Consider the following 21289-nt stretch of genomic DNA (forward strand, 5'->3'; position numbering starts at 1 on the left):
GAAAGACAAAAAGTGTTATGGTTTAACTGGATCAGGTAGACATAGCCATTGACATCAAATAAAAGAGATTCAGTTAATTCTTTACCTCCGATTGAGAGAATTCTTGCTTAAGCTTTATATCTATTTTCTCTACGGTTTTGGAAGTTTTTGCTTCAAATAGAACGACCTTAACTTTGTTAGGGCCAGGATCTTGAAGTTAGTGGGGGATGTGGGGTCGCGAAGGGGACAGCTTTGATGTGCCCTGCCTGGAGTTGTATCTTCCTCCTTTATCTGAGCAATGAGGATATTAAAATCATGTTAGGTCTTTTCTATCCCCTTCCCTAAACCCTATTCTCTAACTTCCCTTTAGTGGCCGACTTTTTCGACATACGGTGGACGGGCCTTCCCTTTGGTCTAGTCTTTCTTACCCTGCTTAAAATGAAGAGGTCTACTTTGCGAAATTAATCTCGTTGTTCAATGATGACATCGACGTCGAGGTTCAGCTATTTCATTGTTGGATCGGATCTTCTACCGGTAAATCTGTGTCCTTTGTTCAAATCCCCGTTCCTGGAGTCCTTTTGCTTCTTCTATTCTTCCGTCGCGACGGTAGTGTTGGCAGTGAAATTCTCTCGTAGAATAATGCTGGGGTCAGATTTAGGTTGAGTCCGACTTGGTGGAGCTTGTTTAGTTTTATTTGATTCGTAAACTACTTTCTTAATAATTTGGACATTCTAATCACTAATTAAGCTCAGTCAATATATATTTTCATAGTGATTATATTAGATCTATATATATATATATTAAGTCAAGAAATGATTTGGGAAACTTCTAATCCTTGCTATTCGTATATTCCATTTGGTTTGAGATCTGTTGTTCGTTTGTAGCTATTTCCATACGATCAAATCATGTGGCCGAAAAACTCCATAGTCATAATTTCCCCATGGAGAGATACGCAACTGCGACCATTTGGGTTGGCCAAGAAATTGATGACGGATGCGTAGTGTATGACAACATTTGTTAAAGTTGTTGTTGTCAGAACTTCGGAGTTGAAAGCTTCTCTTTTAATCGGCAATAAACTTCGTGGTCTATTGCGTGAAAATTTGGCCCAACCACCTCGAAGGCTTTCTGTACAAATAAAAGTAGGTCGCATCATGATTCGGCAGCATGTATTAGGGACTATATTAAAGAAAATAATGTGGGTCTCATATAAGCTCAATAGAAGTTCTAAGGATTTGACCTTATACGTACTATTGCTCATTGAATAGTAGCAAAAAAGTTATTTCTTCACGAAAACTGTAGTAGGAAGATAAATCGGTTTCTACGATAACCTAGAGCTCTACATAAAGTAATCAAATCTCAAATGAGTCTCAGTGAAGACAAGCGATAACACTGGGTAGGATTTAAAATGGGTTCTTACTCTGTTCTTAGTTTCTGACTTTGAAATTGTAAAATGCTCAGTGCATATTCCGACTTTACGCGGTTAGTCAAACAGTAAATAAACAACCATTCAAAACGTCTAATGTGATCTTAAGCGGTAAAGTATTCAAAATGATCGAACTATCTGGGAGTATTTGCCTTCATGGAACTGTGGCAATGCAGGCAAGTTTGGCACATCTGGGATCAAAATTCTTTTATGCAAGCCCAGATCGTGCTCTTTGAAAACTACAGGTTTTCAAACTTATACAGTTAACCTTGGAAAGTAAGCGATTCAAAACCAGAGACAGAACTTTGAAAACGGGTCTATTAATAGATGGCCTTCGTGTACGTTCCCTACATCAGCCGAGGAATTTGTGTGTTACCCGAGCGGTCAAAAAAGCTATAAACTATTTTATTGAAAGTTAGTTTTTTAGCAGTTTAAGTGGGCTGGAGAACGGAATCACGTTCTGACCGACTTATTATATGTACATATAAGTTCCTCATTAACTTTTCCGTTCCTCTTCAATTCCGGACGTTCTCAGTAGTCGATATTTGGAACGCATCCAGCGTTGTTGAGAAGGCAGCAAGTCAAAGACCCAAAAGGCCACAAAAAAGCGCCTCTGCGCTCGAAGAGCGCCATTATACCATTTGGTTACTTTGACGCCTATGTCCGGATATTAGCAGTGCAGTACCGTACGACGGCTAAGGCTATAACGGACAAGTTAGAGGCACAGGGGGAAATATACGAAAAAGGGGTAGAAGCCCTGTGTAGTATAAGATGGTGGACTGCGGCTGCACCGGCAGCCTATATTCTATCCGACCGGCGATCGACAAGAGAACAGTGTATTCGCTGTTGGGCTGACTGGGCGTTAGTTGGTTGGCTTGGTTGGATGACACGGCTTCGGCAGTTGATCTCGTTGAATATGGCGACGAGCAGAGCGACGTCAATGGAATGTCGTGCTCGTTGCAGCTGTAGTCTGGTTAGTTGACCCTCTTCCCCATTCGATAGCAAATCACGTCGTTCGCCCCGTCACGAGCATCCGGTAAAATAGTGAGTGAAACAACTTTCTCGAGGGCAATACGGAGTTGGTTCGTTCGAATGAATAGCTCGTCTCACAACAGAGAGAGTTTGAGGTGCCCCCGTAGGGCAATCGGCAGCTGCCATCTATTGGTCCGTCGAAGCAGAATCACGCAGCACTCGTTATTCATCGCGTGCTTAGCTTTATCCGCTTATTCCCACAACAACCAGCATAGTTTCTAAACGGACTAAATTTGCAATTTTTCGCCGTCATTGTCGTCAGTCACAATCAGCACCGTCGCCATTGTCATTTCTACATTTCAGCTAACGACGTTATTGGCCAAACCACTGAACGTCATTAAGCGCGAGGCCTATGACGTGGAGCCGTGTGTAACAAAGTGACGTCCAGTTGAAAGTTGTAAGGAGCAGAGCATCGTCAGTGGCCCAACAAACCCACACACTGACAGTACAGTCGTATAACAGTTGGAAAAGCCGCACATCGAAGCTAGCCAGGCAAGTCGTAGTGGTCATCAGCGCTGATTTGCACTCTGTCCACCAGGCAGCAAAACTTTTCGCCCACTTCTCCGCTAAGTCCCTGTTTTCTCCCATTGGCTCGGTTGGATATGAGAAAGACGTTGTTCTACGGCGAATGGGAAAAAGCGCTTTCTTCCGCTGCTTGAAGCGCGGCAAGCAAAAACGAAATCGTTCTCTCTCTTGCAGATCCTGACATGGCCCGAGAAAAGCCGTAGTACTTTCGTCTCTCCAAGCCGCTTCTCCCCAATTCCGTTCGCTATACGCGTGCCCTGTTTTCGTCCCCGAGGGAGGCAACTGTGTGTGCGCCTCTCTCTGGGACAACAACCGTTGGAACTCCTTGGGTCGTTCGTATTTGATTCTGCGTTCGTGTCCGCACTTAGGCGCTCCTTGACAAAGTACATCATGTATCAAACTGTAGCGGGTGGGAGCAGAATGATGCAGCGAAAGTAACCAGAAACAAGCAGGTGGATACTGCAAGAGACAACGACGTGCCGTGTGTCGCCATAGGAAATGTGGCAACGACTGGGCGAAAGAACGAGCAAACGAAAGAGGCACCGCGTAACGAACAAATGAGGCCAAAGTACAGATTCGCATCCGGTATTTCGTCATGTTCGGTATTCGCAGAGAAGAGAAACTAGTTTGTAGATGCCTACCTGAGCCAACCGAGTTCAGACCAAAAAAGGGCAGGCCGAAAAAAAGAGGCTGCATTGGCTTTGACTGGTATGAGAGGGCGGTAAAAACGAGGCCGGGGACAGTGGTCACGGAAGAGAGACAATCAGAGAGGGAATATAAGGATGGTGCTGGAGGAAAATACCAACGCCATGGGGCGAACACAGTAGAACGTAGTATCTTCTGCAGGTTGAGATGCGTCACGAGAACAGCCAGCCTAGTCCTAGCCGACACGTTAAACAAGCCAAGTTCCTTACACGGGCTCAGTGCCGGTTTTTCAGCCTTCCAGTTCCCGGCCTAACCACTTCGTTGTTTGCCACTCCGTTGCCTACTAGGTTTCTTACATTGCGTACCCAGGCTTAGTAAACAAAGGCGCGGAAAGAGGCACACAAAATACCGTTTGCTGACAGACACACGATACAGATTTCGGGAAAGAAAGTAAGCCTACGGAAATAGCGAAGGCAAGCGGCGGCGAGCGAATAACTGAAGAAGAACAGAAGAGAACTTCGTCGACTGGACGATTGTTAGTCGTTATCCAAGGTTGGGTGAGTCTGCTTTGCCGTACATCCTGGTGCGCTTTGGTCCGGCCACGTCGTCCTTGTTATGGGTCTTTTTGTGGTGGTGATCGATGCTAGTCTGAAACGAGCAGCAGGCGAAGCAGGATGCGCGACTTCTTGGCCTGGTGTCAGGAGCCTTCTCCTTTTGCTTTGTGTTTTGGACAGAAGCGACTGACGGCGCTCAGTGACGTCACCCGGCTGTTCTCGCCACCGTCTTCTATTTGGTGTCGACGGAGGCTTACCTCACTGGTCTGTGCCATTGCTGCAATCGCCGTCAAAGCTAATGAGCTGTGTGTAACAACAAAGACATTCTTCCTAGCTGCCAACAGTAAATGCAAACCGTTTGCTGGTCCTCTGTTTCAACGAACGGTGAACGGAGAGGTTTCCTGTTTCCTGGTCAGCGTCGTCTGCGCTTGTTTTTTCTTCATACGGCAAACGAGCAGCAATACTAGCAGTCTTTCGCTGGCATCATTTATTAACTTTTAATATCAAAGCTAGATAAAGTGAAGTAAAGTAGAAAATATTAAGGGCTTCCAATGGAAAACGAATGGTTCACTCTATGGCAAGGCTCGCACGGCAGCATCCCATAACAACATCAGGTCTGCATAGCAGATTCTAAGTATAACGAAAATAAAAATGAACACTTACAATCGAGGCTTATTAAAAGCGCATATAAGATCGGAATTATGAAGCTGAATAATTTCGGTCGTCTCATTATGTTGTTTTGTGCTTTTTTTTTTATTTTGTTTCGGTCCATTCTGGCTTGCTATCGTTACTTCACGGCGACTTCACTTCGACTTCTAACAGTCATCTGAACATCACAGAGTACATCGAAGCCCATGCGCCTGTACCTTACCTCGAGATAGGTATCCGCCAGAATGGCCGGTTGCTAGACACAACGTTCAACGTGCAACCAGGCACGCCACTAGAAATGGTTATCTATCTTGATCAGAAAAGCAAATGTGAGTATAGACTATATACATTTTTGAATAGAACACTAATCTTGTAGTTCTCTATTAGAGAGCAGCATATATATGTACATATGTTTATACATATATCGCACCTACTATTATATATACGATACAACAACGTTACCCAGTTATGCAAATATAATAATCCTTATCACTTAGCAAGAATATGTCGCTTTCTAGCCATTATCTTCTTTCTTTTTTTTGGGAAAAGGGGATGAGAGGCTAATGTGTGGGTTAACTTAAGTAGACAGGAGCAGCAAACAGGTGCTGGTTTAGGTACAAATCACCAGGGGAACAATAACGCCGAAAGTAATGCCAGCTGTTAGCTGATTTCGGTTCTGGGAGTAAACGTAGGAGAAGATCAAGGTACGGGAGTGAGAGGGAAAGGACAGTGGCCGGTGGGTGGATTGTGATTGCTTGGCAAGTCTACACGGGAACAAAGGCTACCGATAGTCGGTATCGGGTCAAACAATCTATTAGCCATTGCTCCCACCACAACTACTATCATTTCAAGGGATGGAGGAGGACAAGGCGATGGCGACGACAACGACCAATGGCACCCACCGAATGAACGATTCGAAGAATCACAGTTGACCCTATCGTCGGCTTGAAGTGGAGCGAAAGTGTGGTTGTGTTCTGTGGGTCTGCTACCTCGTGGCTTCTAGCTTTCAATTTTAGTAATATCGTCTGCTGGTCGCCAATGGCCTCAACCGACACGGAAACCCACATTATCTGATCAATGTGTGAATTGCTTCCCAAGAGAAAATGAGGGATATAAAAATATGTCATCTGGCTACTGAACTCCAATTGACTAATGGGCTGAATGGGTCTTCCCGACTACCAGCCGCACTGTCATTTAACTTTTATCTATGTATCATTATTTAATTAAAAGTTAGCAATGGGCCAAATACAGGTTGCCATGCGTGTGTACTACGCACTTAATCTTCTTGAGGTCATTGGTATTGATAACAAATTGCACGATTTTGAAAAGTGTTCGTATGCATTTGCGTAGTTTAACCGAGTAGTTCCTCATTGGCAAAAACTAAGACACACAATTCTGTGAAGATAACTATATCTAACTTCAGGACATTTAAAATTTCCAGCAACTTACGGGATTTTGAGCACTTTCCTGAAGGTGTCCGACAGTGCAGGAAAACAAGAAGAAGTAATCATTATGAATGGGTAAGACACTATGACGTAATTTTTTTTGCTAACTAAATTCATGCACATTTCTAGATGAGTCGTTAGAGTTGTGTTTATTTTTCATTGACTGGATAGCAGAGTGAAATTTTTTCATCACCAACAACTTGTTATACACGATATACTGTAAAGTAACTTCTCTGCAATTTTGCTTTCAGTTTATTACGTCATATTAAACGTTTTGTCTTTGTAGATATTTTTACATATTTGCAGGAGACTATTTGTTCTCGTAAAGTATTAGTGTAGCACATATTTTGTAGCTAGGATAATGCATTTATCTTTTTTTTTCAACTTTTTATTACAGATGTTCGATTGATCCATACATCTTTTCGAATTTCGAAACGCCTGACGGGGGAGATACACTTAGCGCATCTTTTAAAGCATTTAAATTCCCCGAGTCGAATTACGTGATGTTCTCCGGGACGGTGTCCATATGTATAAATAGATGTAAAGGGGTAAGTTATTACGGCACGGCGTGAATTCTATGAAATATTTCCGTTTTCGAATCGACGACCCCGTTCGTTTGAGATGGCAGTTTTGGGTATCAATTTGAGGCGGCTTGGGTGAGCGAAAGTACCTACCACTTTGAAAAATGAACACGCTCGTTGGACAACCCATGAAGAACGTTACCCAAAGTAACTCGAACAACTATTGTAATCTATGCTGTAGACATTTATGATCAAGTCTAGAACGAATACTTTTATTGTATTTTACTGCAAGATAAAGCGCCAATCATTCCTCTTAGTAGGTGGTTGAAAACACCCTGTTTCTGTTTCAGTGTTTATTGGCGAACAAAGTATCTATTTCTCCAAAAAGGGTGTATCGCGTCAAAGGGCTTGTCACAAATTTGCGTCGCTAGCCATGTCTAATCTTCTACAGATCAAGATCTAGTCTCGCGACCATCCATCCATACAGCCTTTCTCTCAGTTTACGTTTTTTTGTGCATAAAAATTATACTGTCATCCAGCGTAAGTGAAACATAGGACAGCGACGTCGTGAAACGTCGTAACAAAATAATTCGCTAGTTTGAAGTGTCGACTTACCCCAGAATGGCTCTTCTATAAAATAGCACTTTTTCCTTACCTCTCTTTCCTAGACCTAGTACTAGCGAGAAGTAGCTTTTCAACAAGCTTTTCAAGCAGCTTTTAAAACAACAAATGTCGCAATAAGATAATAGAAATAATTCTGGCAGGGACCATTTAGCCTGTTGGCACGGGGTAAACAATAAGGCGTTATCGTTGCCGGAACGTTTTTACTCGCAAATAACGCACAAGAAGCCTGATTTTCTAAATAAAAACAAGCCATATTGCTTGACTAAGGGGCATGCGAAAATTTAGAAATAAGCTAAACATACATGTACGAATGTCGTATCACATACGCCTATTTGTATCTTTAAAGTTGACAACGGGTTAGTGTCATTTGGTGTTCTTACGGGTAGTTATGATGTTAACCTGTGAAGTTCTACAGTGGTGCATACATCTTTTAGTGAATACTGCATTCCCACATTCTCATGCCTGCCTATGCATGCGTCTTCAGGTATAACAGTGTAATCGTGAAATTATATAAGCTACTGTGGATACAAGCTGTGCTTGATAAAAAATGATACGAATTTTGCTAAGACGGTTGCAGAATAACTCTAAACAATGGAAAACAGCTTGACGATAACTTGCCTTCCGTGTGGGTGTGTATGCGTCCACATTTATTTTTCATACCTAAACGAACCGAGAATATTCATTGGAAGGTATTGGGCAAAAATAAGGGCTTCTTATAGTGCACTCTAATAGGCTAGTAATCCTAACGATCATCGAATATATGTTTTCGTCTTGTCTACGTGTAAACGTATTTCTACTGCGCAGTCATGGTCTTGCCTAGCTGACTGGGCGCACGCTTACGCTAGTGCCGATGGCAGAAAGCAACGTGTTATTATTACTATTGGTGTTGTGCTTTTTACTACGCTCGTTTGAAAATGGACAGAAGAAGAAAGATCCGTAATGCTAAGAGGGCCGGCAGTTCGGTCAAATGCAGCAATAGAAAACCTACCTCTGTGCACATAAAACATCTCATTTCATAGATATCTATGTATGTAAGATTTTTTTAACGTATTTTAAGCGTACATATGTCTGCTACATATGCGCTTATGTTACTGCTGCTGCCTCTATACTTTTTCCATATTCGTAGTCTTCCGCCATATCTTATACACTGATGCCCGGTCAGAGTCATTGTCAGTCTACGAGTATGGACATCGCGCACGAACTCAGCTATGCTGCGGCATTCAGGGTAAACACACATTCTGTAAAGTAGTCGGATCACGGCTGCATATACAGGTCGACGTAGATAGAGCAGCAGTATAGCCTCGATATAGCCGGATCCCGTAAAATCCCCTGCGATCTGTGGCAGCATTACGGTTAGCTTTAGTGATGGCGCAAAGAGCCTCATTGACTTCGTCTTTAGAACGCGGTAGGCGGTTGGTTGAGTTTTCCCATAGAGGCTGGTCGTTTATGCATGAGAACAACGATGAAAGAGGGAATGACGCATGGCATTGCACATGCGATGCGTTCTGCATAAAGTAGGCATACTCTACTACCTCCAGCCGCCGAGAATACACTGATGGGCTATCTATTCTAGCTCGTCGTAGGTTAATGCATCGGGGGTGCACTTTCTGGCTGTTTTGATACAGCTAAAGGGGTTTGTCTAGCCTGTCCTCGGCAACTGCGTTTGGATTTGACATATCGGTCAGTCCTCCTTCCCATTGTACGCCGGAATCCGCTCTAGGTTCAGAGGTTTGTTCTAGTGTGTGTAGGAACAGATAACGACAGATTTCTGATAATAGGCTAAGCAAATGAGTAGAGCAAGCTGACTGGGAACCGTTTAAGTTACACTCAACAAAAAGCTAGCACCACAATTAAGACAAATAGAAATAGTAACTAGTGCCCCGCAAGATCTTATTATTAACTATTAAACATTATAAATTGCCTAAGTAAGTTCTGTAAAGAATATATAGAATGCTGCAAACGCCAGTTATCAAAATCGATCTTTCGCCTGGCGAGCAGTGAGACGCTAACGCCATCCTGAAAAATCGAAGAATAAATGTATGACACTCTTACGTTTTGAAGGATAAAAACTTGGCATAATTTGTGGCACGGTTAGCAAATCAAACGTTTTAACTGTGAAAACAAAAATCATTCATCAATTAATACTCGTTATTCACAGATTCCATGTGGCAATGGTCAGTTGGGTTATGGGCGGCGCAAACGCGAAATCCCCGCGACGCTGCCCAAGGACCCAAATGCCCTTTACAGTGTAGAACTGTCAACGATGCTCAAGGTACGCTTCGATGACGATTTCTTCAAACTAAACAAAGGTAGGTCTTCATTGATACTTCAATTTTTGTTACGTTAGGTGTAACTGTCCAGTTGACATATTATATACGAGGCAAATCTATCTATTTAGGTTTTTGTTATTTTCAATAATTTCGCCAATAACTTTCGAAATACCGTGTCTATATATATATATATAGTTTTTTTACAAATGGATCGATTCGCAGTCCTTCGCTGTCTACACAATCTTGTCGTTGGAAGAGGGTGGTGTTATCTTATACGTACAGACGTATTGGAAAGTTGCTCGCCCTTATTCGATTCGATATCGTTCTGCCCTGGAATATTTTCTTTCCGGACAAGGAGAGTATATCGCTCTACGTAACGCCGATATCGTAGGCGGCAGTGATATCAAATAATTTACAGAAAATGCTAAAGTAACGCATCTTCATTAAGGCAGACTTTGTGACCCAATAAACTTTCATTTCAGCGTAAAGCTAGATTTATGAAAATTTCTAAAAAAAAAAAAAAAAACCGTACTGCTCAACTGATGCAGTCTTTCCGCAACTCTTCTGTGGAGATAACAGGGTCAGAAAAAAACGAGGCTTCGGGTCGCAAGCCTGAGTTGAATAACGGGCTGACAAAAACAATATGGCCGCTATTGTAGCACAACACTGGACGATAACACCAGAGAGTGATGCGCGTATCAAGGCGAAAAAGTGGGTCCCTCCATGGTTTGTTCTGTGTTTCATTCTAGACCCCTTGTCCCATTATCTGCCGTTTCGTGCCAGCGGCGATCTCGACAACGTGTCTTCCTTCTACAGGGAATGGTTCTGAAAGCGTTGAGTGGATCAAGAGTGTTACCGTCGAGAAGAGACAGACAGAAGCAAAAAACGAGCAGTATATCTACTCTATCGTGCTTTACCGTTGGAGCCTGCTCGTAGACAAGATAGGCCATATGGAAAGGGGTTATGCTTCACGCTGCACCGCAGTCTTTTCTCTCTTCCAACTCACTTACCAACGGTGGCAGCAGCAGCAGCAGCAGCAACAGCAGCTATAGCAAACATCGTAGATTTTTTTCGCCAAGAAGCTTTTTAGGGCTTGATTTCTCCATTGTGCTGGGCTGGAGAATTCGGCTGAGGCCCAACAATCTAACGGACGTTTACCAGGCGTTCGTAGCAGGGTTATGAGAATTTGCGTTTTCTCCATGCAATTTCTTTTTAGTATTTCTCCTCATTCTTATTTTCTGTGGCTATAGTTGTTCTCGACTCTGCCATTTTCTCTCTCCGACGGGTGCTTTCTTGACATACGCTGCTTGTCTCAAAAGCGAGATGCACAGTGCCGTACTGAGCTAAATAAATTTGACAGCAAGCAAGCCACATACGTATATACAAATATGAAGACTTACATCTGCACTAGAGCAAACTGGATGCCGAAGCCCGAGTGATACAGCAAATGTCTTCTACGCTCTAGAATTTGCAAATTGCCTCCATTGGTTCCAAATGCGTTTCTTCTAGTTTCTGTTTCTACTCAAACCTCAAATGCACCTCTTCCACTCAAATCAGCGGTAAAAAATAATCGGTAATGGCTACGCACACCGTTGTTGTGGGTACTATCTTTCGCAGATGATAATTTAATATAGGACACTCACATAGGAAATATACCCGAAACTTGTTGGAAATGTCAATACACCCATATATATATATATATATATATTATCATTTGTTTTCTAGATTATTCTGAGCATGTATCGTGCTTGTGTATGTTGAGGCGGCGTAGAAGTAAATTCGAACACAGATGTGAAATTCATACAAACGCTAATTAGATTGTCTACTACACTTTCTTCTGTTTCAGCCTCATTATCAAGCGAATTTAACAAAGGTGCTGCACCGGTCTCGTCCCGTTTCATTGAGGCCAAAACGCAAGAGGTATTCGAACAACGAATATTCGCCTCAGATGCTTCGACCAGCCATTTGCGATTAGCGGCTGGACCTACAACGTTGCTACTGTATGTGATTGTCGTGACTAGCGTCACCCTCGCTTTCTAGACGCAACATCACAGCGTGCCATAGGCTGTCAGTAAGCGATACACATCTCTCGGACCTGGTCTGGGTAAATAGCGACAGTGGTGCGAGAGAGCAGAGATGCGAAAAGTGTTGACTCGGTACGAGCAGCTTGTTCTTTCCGCTGTTCTTAGACACTTTGACATCCGTGACGCGTGATTTCGATAGTTCCCACGCTACAGGTACGGCACACGCCACTGTATTATACCCAAAGAAAACCTCATGCACAAAAATACGTTTACGAAGTGCTAATCAGTAAAGGTACGAAATGTACCGTTTAGTGTAATCAGAGTTTGGATTCGGGAAGAGAAAAAAAAGCGTAGATTAGAAAGAAAGGATCTAAAAGAATTGATATATATATATATATATATATATATATATATATATATATATATATATATAATGCCCAAATGTACAGGCACACTCAACTTGCAACATACAATACAGGACACATAAACATACTTACATTATAGAAGTATTTGATGACGAGCTTCAATGGCTGTATGTAGATTCGCCAATGCGTGATAATACTGCCAAGATAGGAAGTGCTATGGATGGTGTATGTGATCAGGCGTAATAGCCAGAGCTCCGTTATGAATGAAAACACGAGCACACGCCATGTGTACCTAGGCTTATGCAAAACTTGTTTCCAAAGCTTTATTCTGAACCTCTATAATTTCATAGTCTTCATACGAAATGATGGAAATTCCTGGGCTTTGACTAACCCACCCATTAAAGTTTCACGAGCACTGCCCGCATGAATAACTTCGTTGTACACACTCACTTAGATGTACCCATAGGGCATGAGTAACCACGAAAGGAGTATAACCCAGAACAACGGCAAGCGTAAGGCATGCGCTAGTCGAATGAAAAGCAGAAAACCGACGCGCATGCCAACGTTTTCTGCTTAGTAGACTTTACCTCTCGCTATTCCGCCATCCGATGCAGCAATACTGTTCCTGTTTGTCCGTCCCCATTTCTACGGCCAGTAGCATTATGACCCCAGTGCCGAATTCTTATCTCTATTTTTTCTATTTTTATATATATATATCTATATCTATCGTTCTAAAACTATCCAAGTCCACTTTACTTTCCATTCTGTGCCAAACAACAGATCCCATCGGCGAAACAAGAACACAGTAGAATACACTTACATCCAATCCAATATACACTCATACGATTATACAGTGATACTAAGAATAGACTATAGACGGAGAGCAACGAGCATATGTATTACTAATAAAGGCATCAAACACAGACACGCTCACTCACCATGCACTCATATACAAACATGACAACAAAGTGGCGTCTGGGCAAATTCGCTTTTATACACTATTGAAAATTGGAAACAAGCAAAGGACGGCTAGAAAACAAGTGAACTAAGTTCAAACGCAAGTAGGCCCGAAGGAGTCCAATCGGACAAAGGCGAGAGGCACAGCCTAGAGCGGAAAATGAGCGTACTCGAGCGAGAATAGGATCGATGGTAACTTTCTTGTTAACCTTGGAGGAAGCAATTATTGAGATCCACGTGTGGACCATGGTGCGCATGCAGGAAGTGAACATTGGACCGACACCGAGTAGTTAGCTAAGTAAAGTAAATTAAGCTACTGCCCTATAGTCGACGTGAGTACGTTGCTTCGCAGTAGCGCTAGTTGAAGCGCCCAAAAGACCGAAAAAAAAGACTTAGCCAATGCTAGTTCTTCGGCATGTCAACACATCGTGCGACAGGACAAACACGCGGACTAAGTACGGTTCAAACAAAGTGTTGATATTTTCGATCGACGTGAGAAATAACAGCCAGTGACGATGTACAGGAAAAGAAAGACATTTTTCAAAAGAAAGAGTAGCGTATTGTGTAGTTAGATATACTTAGCCAGCTCCCATTTTAATGATATGGCAAAGATCTAGGCAAAGTGGGGTTAAAGTAATTATAGTCGAATATTTGCCTGATGACTAGCAGAGGGATGAAACAATGAGTTAGGAAGTTATGGCACAACAGTTTGCCGAAGGTGACACACTCAGTGTGTTCTGGAGACAAGCAGACATCTTTATAAGTGTACGTATATCTATCTCTCATGCAGATTAAAGGCATGGCGCACATTGAGACAGATAAGGCGAACGAACTAGCCAGAGGATTAGCACTCATGCCAGAAGGGAATGATTGCCAGCAAAAGTAACTCCAACTAGAATAGAAAAAACAAACTACAAAGGCCGTCGAGTATCGGGATAGAATAAATGGGTGAACGCCGGAAGGAAGGGTGGTGGTAAGGGATGGGGAGGCTAACCTTGTAAGTACACGGTGTAATAGCCAGATGTAGCATAAAGTTAAAATGTGAAAAATAAAGTATACTATTATTTAAGATTGAATCGGTTCTATGTGTGTTTCTTTTACCCGTTACGACGCTTTCATGTCAATATACGATTGCATGTTCTCTAAAAAGTATGTAACAACGCTCAAAACTGTTCGGAGGAGCAAAAGCCAGTCGGTGTCATCCTTATCACTGTTAACGTGTTCCGCTTACACACGTCACTTCACGTACGTGTGCATAATCGCGATATGCGCGTGAAGCGTATGGACCGGTAACAGTCAAGAGAAACCGGTGAGCTTAAAGAATCGGTGTGCTAAAAACGTTAGCAAGATCGTAAGAAGCTTGTATCTTCTTTTCCGCATAAAGAAGAAACTTCGCAACGTCAGAACTTCATTACTACTGTTATTGTTATTCTTCTATAGTTGCGGTAGATAGAAGATGACTGCCGCCGATTCGACCGTACAAGCCTCGCTTCTCACTCCCAGAACGAGGCAAACAGCAGCTACAATTCCATGAAAAGATAAAACGAGCATAAAAGTGGCAAATTTTATACCGGGTAAAAGAATGTAGAAGTGCAGAGATGACGGTTAGTTTAAGAGACTGTATGTGTACAGTACGAGGCTATTTCTTACGTTCACGTTTTTTGTCTTCCTCGAAGGGCTTATATCTATTTTTCTCATTCAGTATTACGTGGACTTTTTCTCTCTTTTTTCGGCTGTTTTTCGTACTGTTCATACGCTGTCGAAATGGAGGGGCTGGGTTGCCACTAGACTAGGGAAGCAGGTATAGCTTGCTTGTGAAGTTACGTCTGTGTTTTATAGTTGTCGATAAAACAACGAACGTGCTGACCTACGAAGACCTTTAAAGAAGAAATCCCAGTTCGTAAAAAGGAGGCAAAACGAGCTGCTCAACATTTGTTGTTCGTTCCCGCATACGATCGTGCGTTACACGAGCTGCAGAAAAATCGATTTAGTAGTACTTGTACCAGCATAGCAAGAATACATCGTCTCATCTCTATGTGCCCTCTAGCGTTTTCGTCTTTCCGGCACTTTTTTCGGGAATTATATATCTCAACAAAGTCTATTTGATCCGACATCGTTAATTAATTAAGATATAAACTTCGGTTCGACGATAATAAAAAGCAACTGTACATCACAAATAATCTGTATGTACGCGGGAAATGTCAAAACAAGCAGCTGGTACCCTCGAGTCCCCCATTTTTCGGGAGGTCTCAATTGGAACGCCGGCCGGCATGTAGTATAAAATCTTTTTCTAAATGATTGATTTTGTCTTTGATTGCATAAAGAATAACCATGGCACTTGTTCTCGTAATTAAAGAAGTCAATTAGTTGTGCTATGAAGGGTCTACTTTTAGAAATGTTTGGCTACCTATCGTACGAAGTAGTCCCTAATGACCTAACTACCATACCTAAAACATGCCAAAAATCTACCCGCCAGCTTATTCGATTCGAGCCGCAGGACTAGCAGCGAATGACGTCAAACTTTGAGGATATTAGATATTTCTTTCGAGAGTTTCCTGCGGGACAATAAGGGTGAATACTATGTTAAAATGCTAAGAAGACGCTGGTTCGTTTTAACCGTTCTTAACGTCAGGCCATGATTCAAGCTATTGTCGCTATGAGAAGAACAGTAGACCTTATTTCTAAAATGTGTGGGCGTCAACGATTTTCTACTGAATTTGTCTATACGCAGTCTTCATGTCAATGGCTACTGCGTTCGATTCCGATGTGTTCCAAACGAAATCTACTCGAAGAATTAGACTGTTTATATTTCAGCATTTTCATGATGTGTTTTTGGATACTTCTAGGACGTAAATCAAGTGCTACCTCCAAAGTGGTTGGAATAAAGGTGAACGCCGATGAAGCACAAGACTCCACGGAGCATTTGTACAAATAGACGCTAAGGTTAAGCGTCATCCGACTGATCGCAAACAGCCTAACGCTCCTACATGACAACGTGATACTGCAAGCTCACATAGCTTTTTTTCGAATATTCTCCGTGCAGATTTTGTACGATGCTTAAGGAGAAGGTAGCTGAGCTGCATGGCTTCCAGTAACCTTGCGGCCTTGCCAATGATTGTGTGCTGATATAAATGTAGTTTAATTTAGTTTTAGGTAAAAGTGGGCAGCTTTGAAGCTAGTGAACATGTTAAAGAAAAGATAGTAATATTTTGAAGCCATGGCATCGGCAATTTTAGCTAGGAAACGAATACTCGTTATATAAAATTTAAGATTTTCATTTTATAAACATTTCTATGGCTGGATTACTATAGTAGTGAGATCAGGTAGATGCCGGTATGTTTTGCTGTTGATAATATCTTAAAATTTGTAGAAAAAAGAGAAAAGTAATACTTAGTTAGCACAACTTCTCGCTTTATTGGTCTGACATACATTTTCGCAGTATCCAAACTTCCTCTTGGTCAGGCCTACGTTGCAGCAGCCCATACTGCCGTTACAAAGGCTTAGTAAGCACCGTGTCTAAAGCAATAGCATTCTCCTGTTTGAAGCGTAGCCGTCGTATCAACGTCTGTCGTGGTAAGATCGGATGTGGGCGCATTTGCGTCTTTGTGTGTACGCTCCCATTACAAAACAGTCCACGTATCAGTCATCGTACGATCGCTACCTTTCACTTTTTCACACGCAATCGGCTCAACTCGGTAAAGGGGAGCACCGAAGTCACTTGAAGAGGTCATAACAGAAAATGTGTGAAGAAATACAGAATGACGAAGGGCATAAAACGCAAGGTACTGAAAAAAAGAGGTTGGTGCGTTCATTCCTTCAGCGTAGATTAATTGGTAGCCCCTGACAGCTATATAGCACTCGATTTAGCAACGTCTCATAGGAAATGGTGACGCGACAACGGCTCGCGTGGCGTCCTTTGTTGATCCTGCTGCCTGCCTGCCTGCCTGCCTGTTTCCCTTCCCTTCAAACCCTAATGAGCCTTCAATAGCTCGTAGAGTATACCGTCGATTAACAGTCAAAAGGATGCGAGGATCATATTGGGTATCAGATCGAGATAGAGACGAAAAAAGGAGCCAGTGTAACACCACAGGAGTCTGGTAAATTTCTAGAAGCTGTTCCCTTTTTAAAAGCACTAGTGAATTAGACAATGTACCACTTAGAACGAGTTTGCGCCGGACAAGTGAAGGGTTAAAAGGGATGTCACTAGGATGTTTAGTTGTTCCAAGGGCTTTGTTTTTATGTTGAAGCTTTCGATCGGTACAGAATCGCGTTGCACATTGGCTTACCTTTAGCTGCTATAAACACTTTATCTTAAGATAAACCAGACTAAATTTTAAAATTTCGTAGGCCACCTGAGAAATCGAGCAAACACCTGAAAGCATCCACAAGTTTATGAGTTCTCGACCTTTCGGCATAAACCAGGCAAAAAAACCCCATCAATATCCTATGGCAAAAATGAACAAACATTTCCCGTGGTTTAATTTTATTCCTGTTGTGCAGAACTCAGAAAGGTAGAGAAACCCCTACACCGGTATTATTGCAAATTCTCAATCCGAATTTCTCTCGCAATGATCGCCTAAAGCTGTCCTTATTACTCCAGATACCTTAATTTCCAGAGAATTTTCCTTAATTGTTTTGGAGTATAAAACTCATGTTCGGCACAATGGTTTCTAGTCAAGTCGAAGCTATATACAAATTATTATAAAAATAGTTAAAGCAATTATCTTTTATATATATTACAAACGATAAGATGGGATACAATTCATTTAAGACAAACGGTAAAATATCTATTTCACATAGTATCGTATGAATCTTGCAAAATTTTCTTTACTGGCGCAATAATTTTCGGTGTCCTGAATTGCTTTGACAATACCCTGATAAGCCGAAAAATCACTCTAAATGGGTTTTCGACTGCGCTATATAGCGTACACTGGGTTTCAGGCTAATTTTACAACAGAAATAAGCAGCAATGTTTCAGGTAAGAAGTTTCTTTGATTTTTCTACATGTATCTTTAAATCTAATATTACTTTTATATAGGCTGTATCATAACATATTAATCTGCATGACTCAGCTCTTAGTGAATTAAAAACAGAATGTGAACAAGATAATTTTGTCAATAGTTATCGTTTGGTAGAAAGTTTATGCGAGGTTGCATGGCTTACGTAGCCATTTGTCGACCTCTCTATTCAGCGAGAACATACGCGAACTTATACCGACTATCGATATACGAAACACCGTCAAAACGCTTACACTATGCATAGGCTGGGTTTAAAAATACACGCTAAGATGCATTGATTGCCTACCAATAACAACGCATTTCCTTGACACAGCAGTATTTTTACTGCTAATACTATTTCCACAACTAGTACGGTTACATCAGGTGGAGTAGGAACTCCTCCTACATACCGCTGTATATCTACCATATGCGCAGACCGAATGATGGGTATTGTCAGATCCATTTCCAGTGCCTGTCACTCTTTTCCGTTGTTCGGAGCTAGCTCTCGTTCCCCGGACCGGGCCAGCGACCGACATCGCTGACAAAAATTTGCGAGATAGCCAACGAGTCGAGGCTCCAACAAACGTGTCCTTGTAGGCGAGCGGCGTTGTGTGCCCCGTCAAGACCTTATAAGCACCATCATGACGGCGATAGCTGTAGCAGTGGAGAGGATAGTCGCGCCGTAAGCATACTGCTGCAATTGTATATAAATATATTCGTCTTTTGTTATTGACCGGCCTTTAACGTCCTGTCCCACATCAGTGAGCACGATCGCGGCAAGCCGATAACTCCGCTGAGCGAAGCAAAAGCACTGTAAAGATTATGCTAGCGTGTCGTTAATGATCGCACCCCACCGATTACTCTACACACTCGTCGAATATGAAAGAAAAACGAAAAGAAACGTCCTTAGCCGCGTCCTTTCTCGCTGCGTCATCTGGTCTCTGTTGGATAGATGTGTATTATACGTATGGATATATACGTTTATCTGGTTTCCTTCCAGATTCTTCATCTATCTTTACTTAGCTACAAATACTCGCTTGCCTTCCCTAAACCATATAAGCTCCTTCGCGTTCCACAATATCCTTCTACATTAGGATGATAAGTATTTTTGCTGCTGTTGCTACTACTACTACTACTGGTTCGACACGGCGACATGGGTCGAGAGTTAAGTTCTATAGTATATGAATGCGAATCGTACACTTTTTTTAAGGCCTCACCTGATCCAATAAGGCCTTTTTCTGGCGATTTCTGCGTCCTGCAGGCTAGGGCAGCAGAAATGCCAATTTTCCAGCCGTTTTTACGCCTCCTGTAGACACTCTCCTCGGATGGGCAGACGCTTGACCTCACACACACCGATTTATAAGAGCCGCCTTGCTGAGAGGGCCTCACTCGTTTCCTATATGTGTTTGTATGAATGTGTGTCAGCAGGAAGGCATTCGATTGAGGGTGTCACAACAGCAGCCACGTTAGCCTCGTGTACCAGGCTGAACCACAACGCAGTTCTTATTACCAGGAAAGCTCGTTTCCTGACTGTCGCAAAGCCGGCCAACGATGATTTATCACCCTATAGGACAAGCCAATATTGCGTGCATAAGGCTATATCAATGTAGTATATACGTATTTTTGAAAATACTATGCGTCGAAGTGCCAGGCTGTTACAGGCGAACCTGGCGGACTTTGAAGTTAACTAGCTTTTGAATTATGCGTTACTAGGAGATAAAATTTGGCTGGTAAATAGTGCAACTTAGTGGAAACGTATGGACGGTTAGGAGAAACGAGTTCAGGAGAAAACCTTTTCGTTTGAAGAATCAACGTTTGCTAATCAAGTTTTATCGCTCGATGGCCACCGCGTTACGGAAATTCATCGAAGATTGACGAAGACATTGGGTAAGGAAGCCTTAAACAAAAACACAGTTGAGCAACTACAACATCGATCAGGTGCTGAAAACCAGTAAACAGGTGATCACATGTCGGGACCCAAAGAAAAAAAATGCAACAATTGCCAGAACCAAGAAAACTTTTCATGACAGCAGTCTAAATGCTGTATCGGCCAAAACTGGCAATTCACATGTGACCGTTACCCAAATACTGAAAATGCGGAAACAGGAGCAAAATGGGTTCACCGTGAATTTATGCCAAGCCAGTTAGAAGCGCGTGTAGAATGTTTTGCGTGTAACTTGCGGAATTTTAGCCAGTAGCAAAAAGACGCCTAGAGCAACCGGTTCCTATAGACGAGGTACAGTTCGATATCTATCAAACGAACGATTGGCATTGCCCTAGAGCGGAATCGAGCTTGATGGCAATGTTGAGTAAATTCGAAGCAAAAAAATTATAGTAGTACCTGCAATAGACTATAGGAGTTATCTAATATGAGATACCCTTCGCGAATGGAGCAATTAATGCAGTTCGAGTCCCGCAAGAAACTCGTGCATTGCTAGCACGGCAATTGGAAGTACGCAGTCCGGTTACAACGCCAGACCCTATCGCCATGCTTCAATTACTTCAGCTTCAACTCGCTTATTCTCGCGGTCTAAGTCTGTATGATTACGAGGCGTTTCGTATCCTATAAAGGCCACCTACTGGGCAAACAATCCTACGGTAGATCTATTTCGCGAAACCTCAGGTAGTGAAATTGCATATAAGAATGCGGATATATATATAGCTGTCCAGAAGCTGCCGGAGCATCGGGATAAATCTGCAAAAAATGCAAAAGTCATCATTTTAGTTCAAGAGTTTCAAAACACTTTATCACCATCAGATTCGCCTGAAACAGTTAAATAATTGAGAAAAGAGAATAAAACAGCGGCATCGCCGGGTATTCGTGGAAGCACTTATCAAAAAATTACGGATGCGCAATAAAGCATAGATATAATTTTTATCTTCTACTAGTGGAAATGTTTTCTCTAACCTTACTTCCTTTGACGGTCGTTATTTTAGTTAACAGAATATGTGTGGGCAGAATATAACCTACATCTGTACATTCCGACATTACGAATCTCTGTTCAGGTTAGTGATCCGGAAAAATTTTTCTTGTCAATTCCGTACAGTTTTTAGGTGATCATAAATTATAAACAGGTTTAATTAAATAATTTCAGTTCTGATCAATGACTAAGAATCATTTAGGTTTTTCGAAGTACGCTAGCATACGCATTTTATATATTTAAAAAGTTTCGTCAAAGGTAGCAGCTGTTGCAGCGCATGATGTTATTCTGATTATGGAAGTTCTACATGTCGCCCATAACTTGTACTCGACTGCTCGACGTTCAGAGGGGTAACGATA

General features: G+C 42.1%; 1 protein-coding gene and 1 long non-coding RNA gene across 15 annotated transcripts in view; one reads left to right on the forward strand and one right to left on the reverse strand.

The window, feature by feature from the left end:
• The window catches only part of LOC111246189 (uncharacterized), a 132944-nt gene extending 118856 nt beyond the window's left edge, over positions 1-14088 (forward strand). For all 13 annotated transcript variants that reach the window (XM_086985579.1, XM_086985578.1, XM_086985580.1 and 10 more), the window contains 5 exons: positions 4981-5135; positions 6248-6326; positions 6649-6799; positions 9555-9705; positions 11513-14088. In XM_086985579.1, coding sequence (XP_086841705.1) covers positions 4981-5135; positions 6248-6326; positions 6649-6799; positions 9555-9705; positions 11513-11706 — 730 coding nt within the window. In that variant the 3' untranslated portion in view covers positions 11707-14088. The remainder of the gene's footprint in view (positions 1-4980; positions 5136-6247; positions 6327-6648; positions 6800-9554; positions 9706-11512) is intronic.
• A 2311-nt stretch (positions 14089-16399) lies between these two features.
• LOC147757012 (uncharacterized) lies at positions 16400-18620 on the reverse strand. 2 transcript variants are annotated; one of them, XR_015325159.1, is made up of 2 exons: positions 18434-18620; positions 16400-17384 (listed from the first exon to the last, which is right to left on the reverse strand). It is a non-coding gene; the product is annotated as an uncharacterized LOC147757012 (long non-coding RNA). The 2 variants fall into 2 exon arrangements; XR_015325158.1 differs by having other exon boundaries at positions 18420-18620.
• Between the last annotated feature and the right edge of the window lie 2669 nt (positions 18621-21289).

The sequence above is a fragment of the Varroa destructor genome, unplaced genomic scaffold, assembly GCF_002443255.2.
Source record: "Varroa destructor unplaced genomic scaffold, Vdes_3.0 BEIS01000003.1, whole genome shotgun sequence".
NCBI classification, from domain to species: Eukaryota; Metazoa; Arthropoda; class Arachnida; order Mesostigmata; family Varroidae; genus Varroa; species Varroa destructor.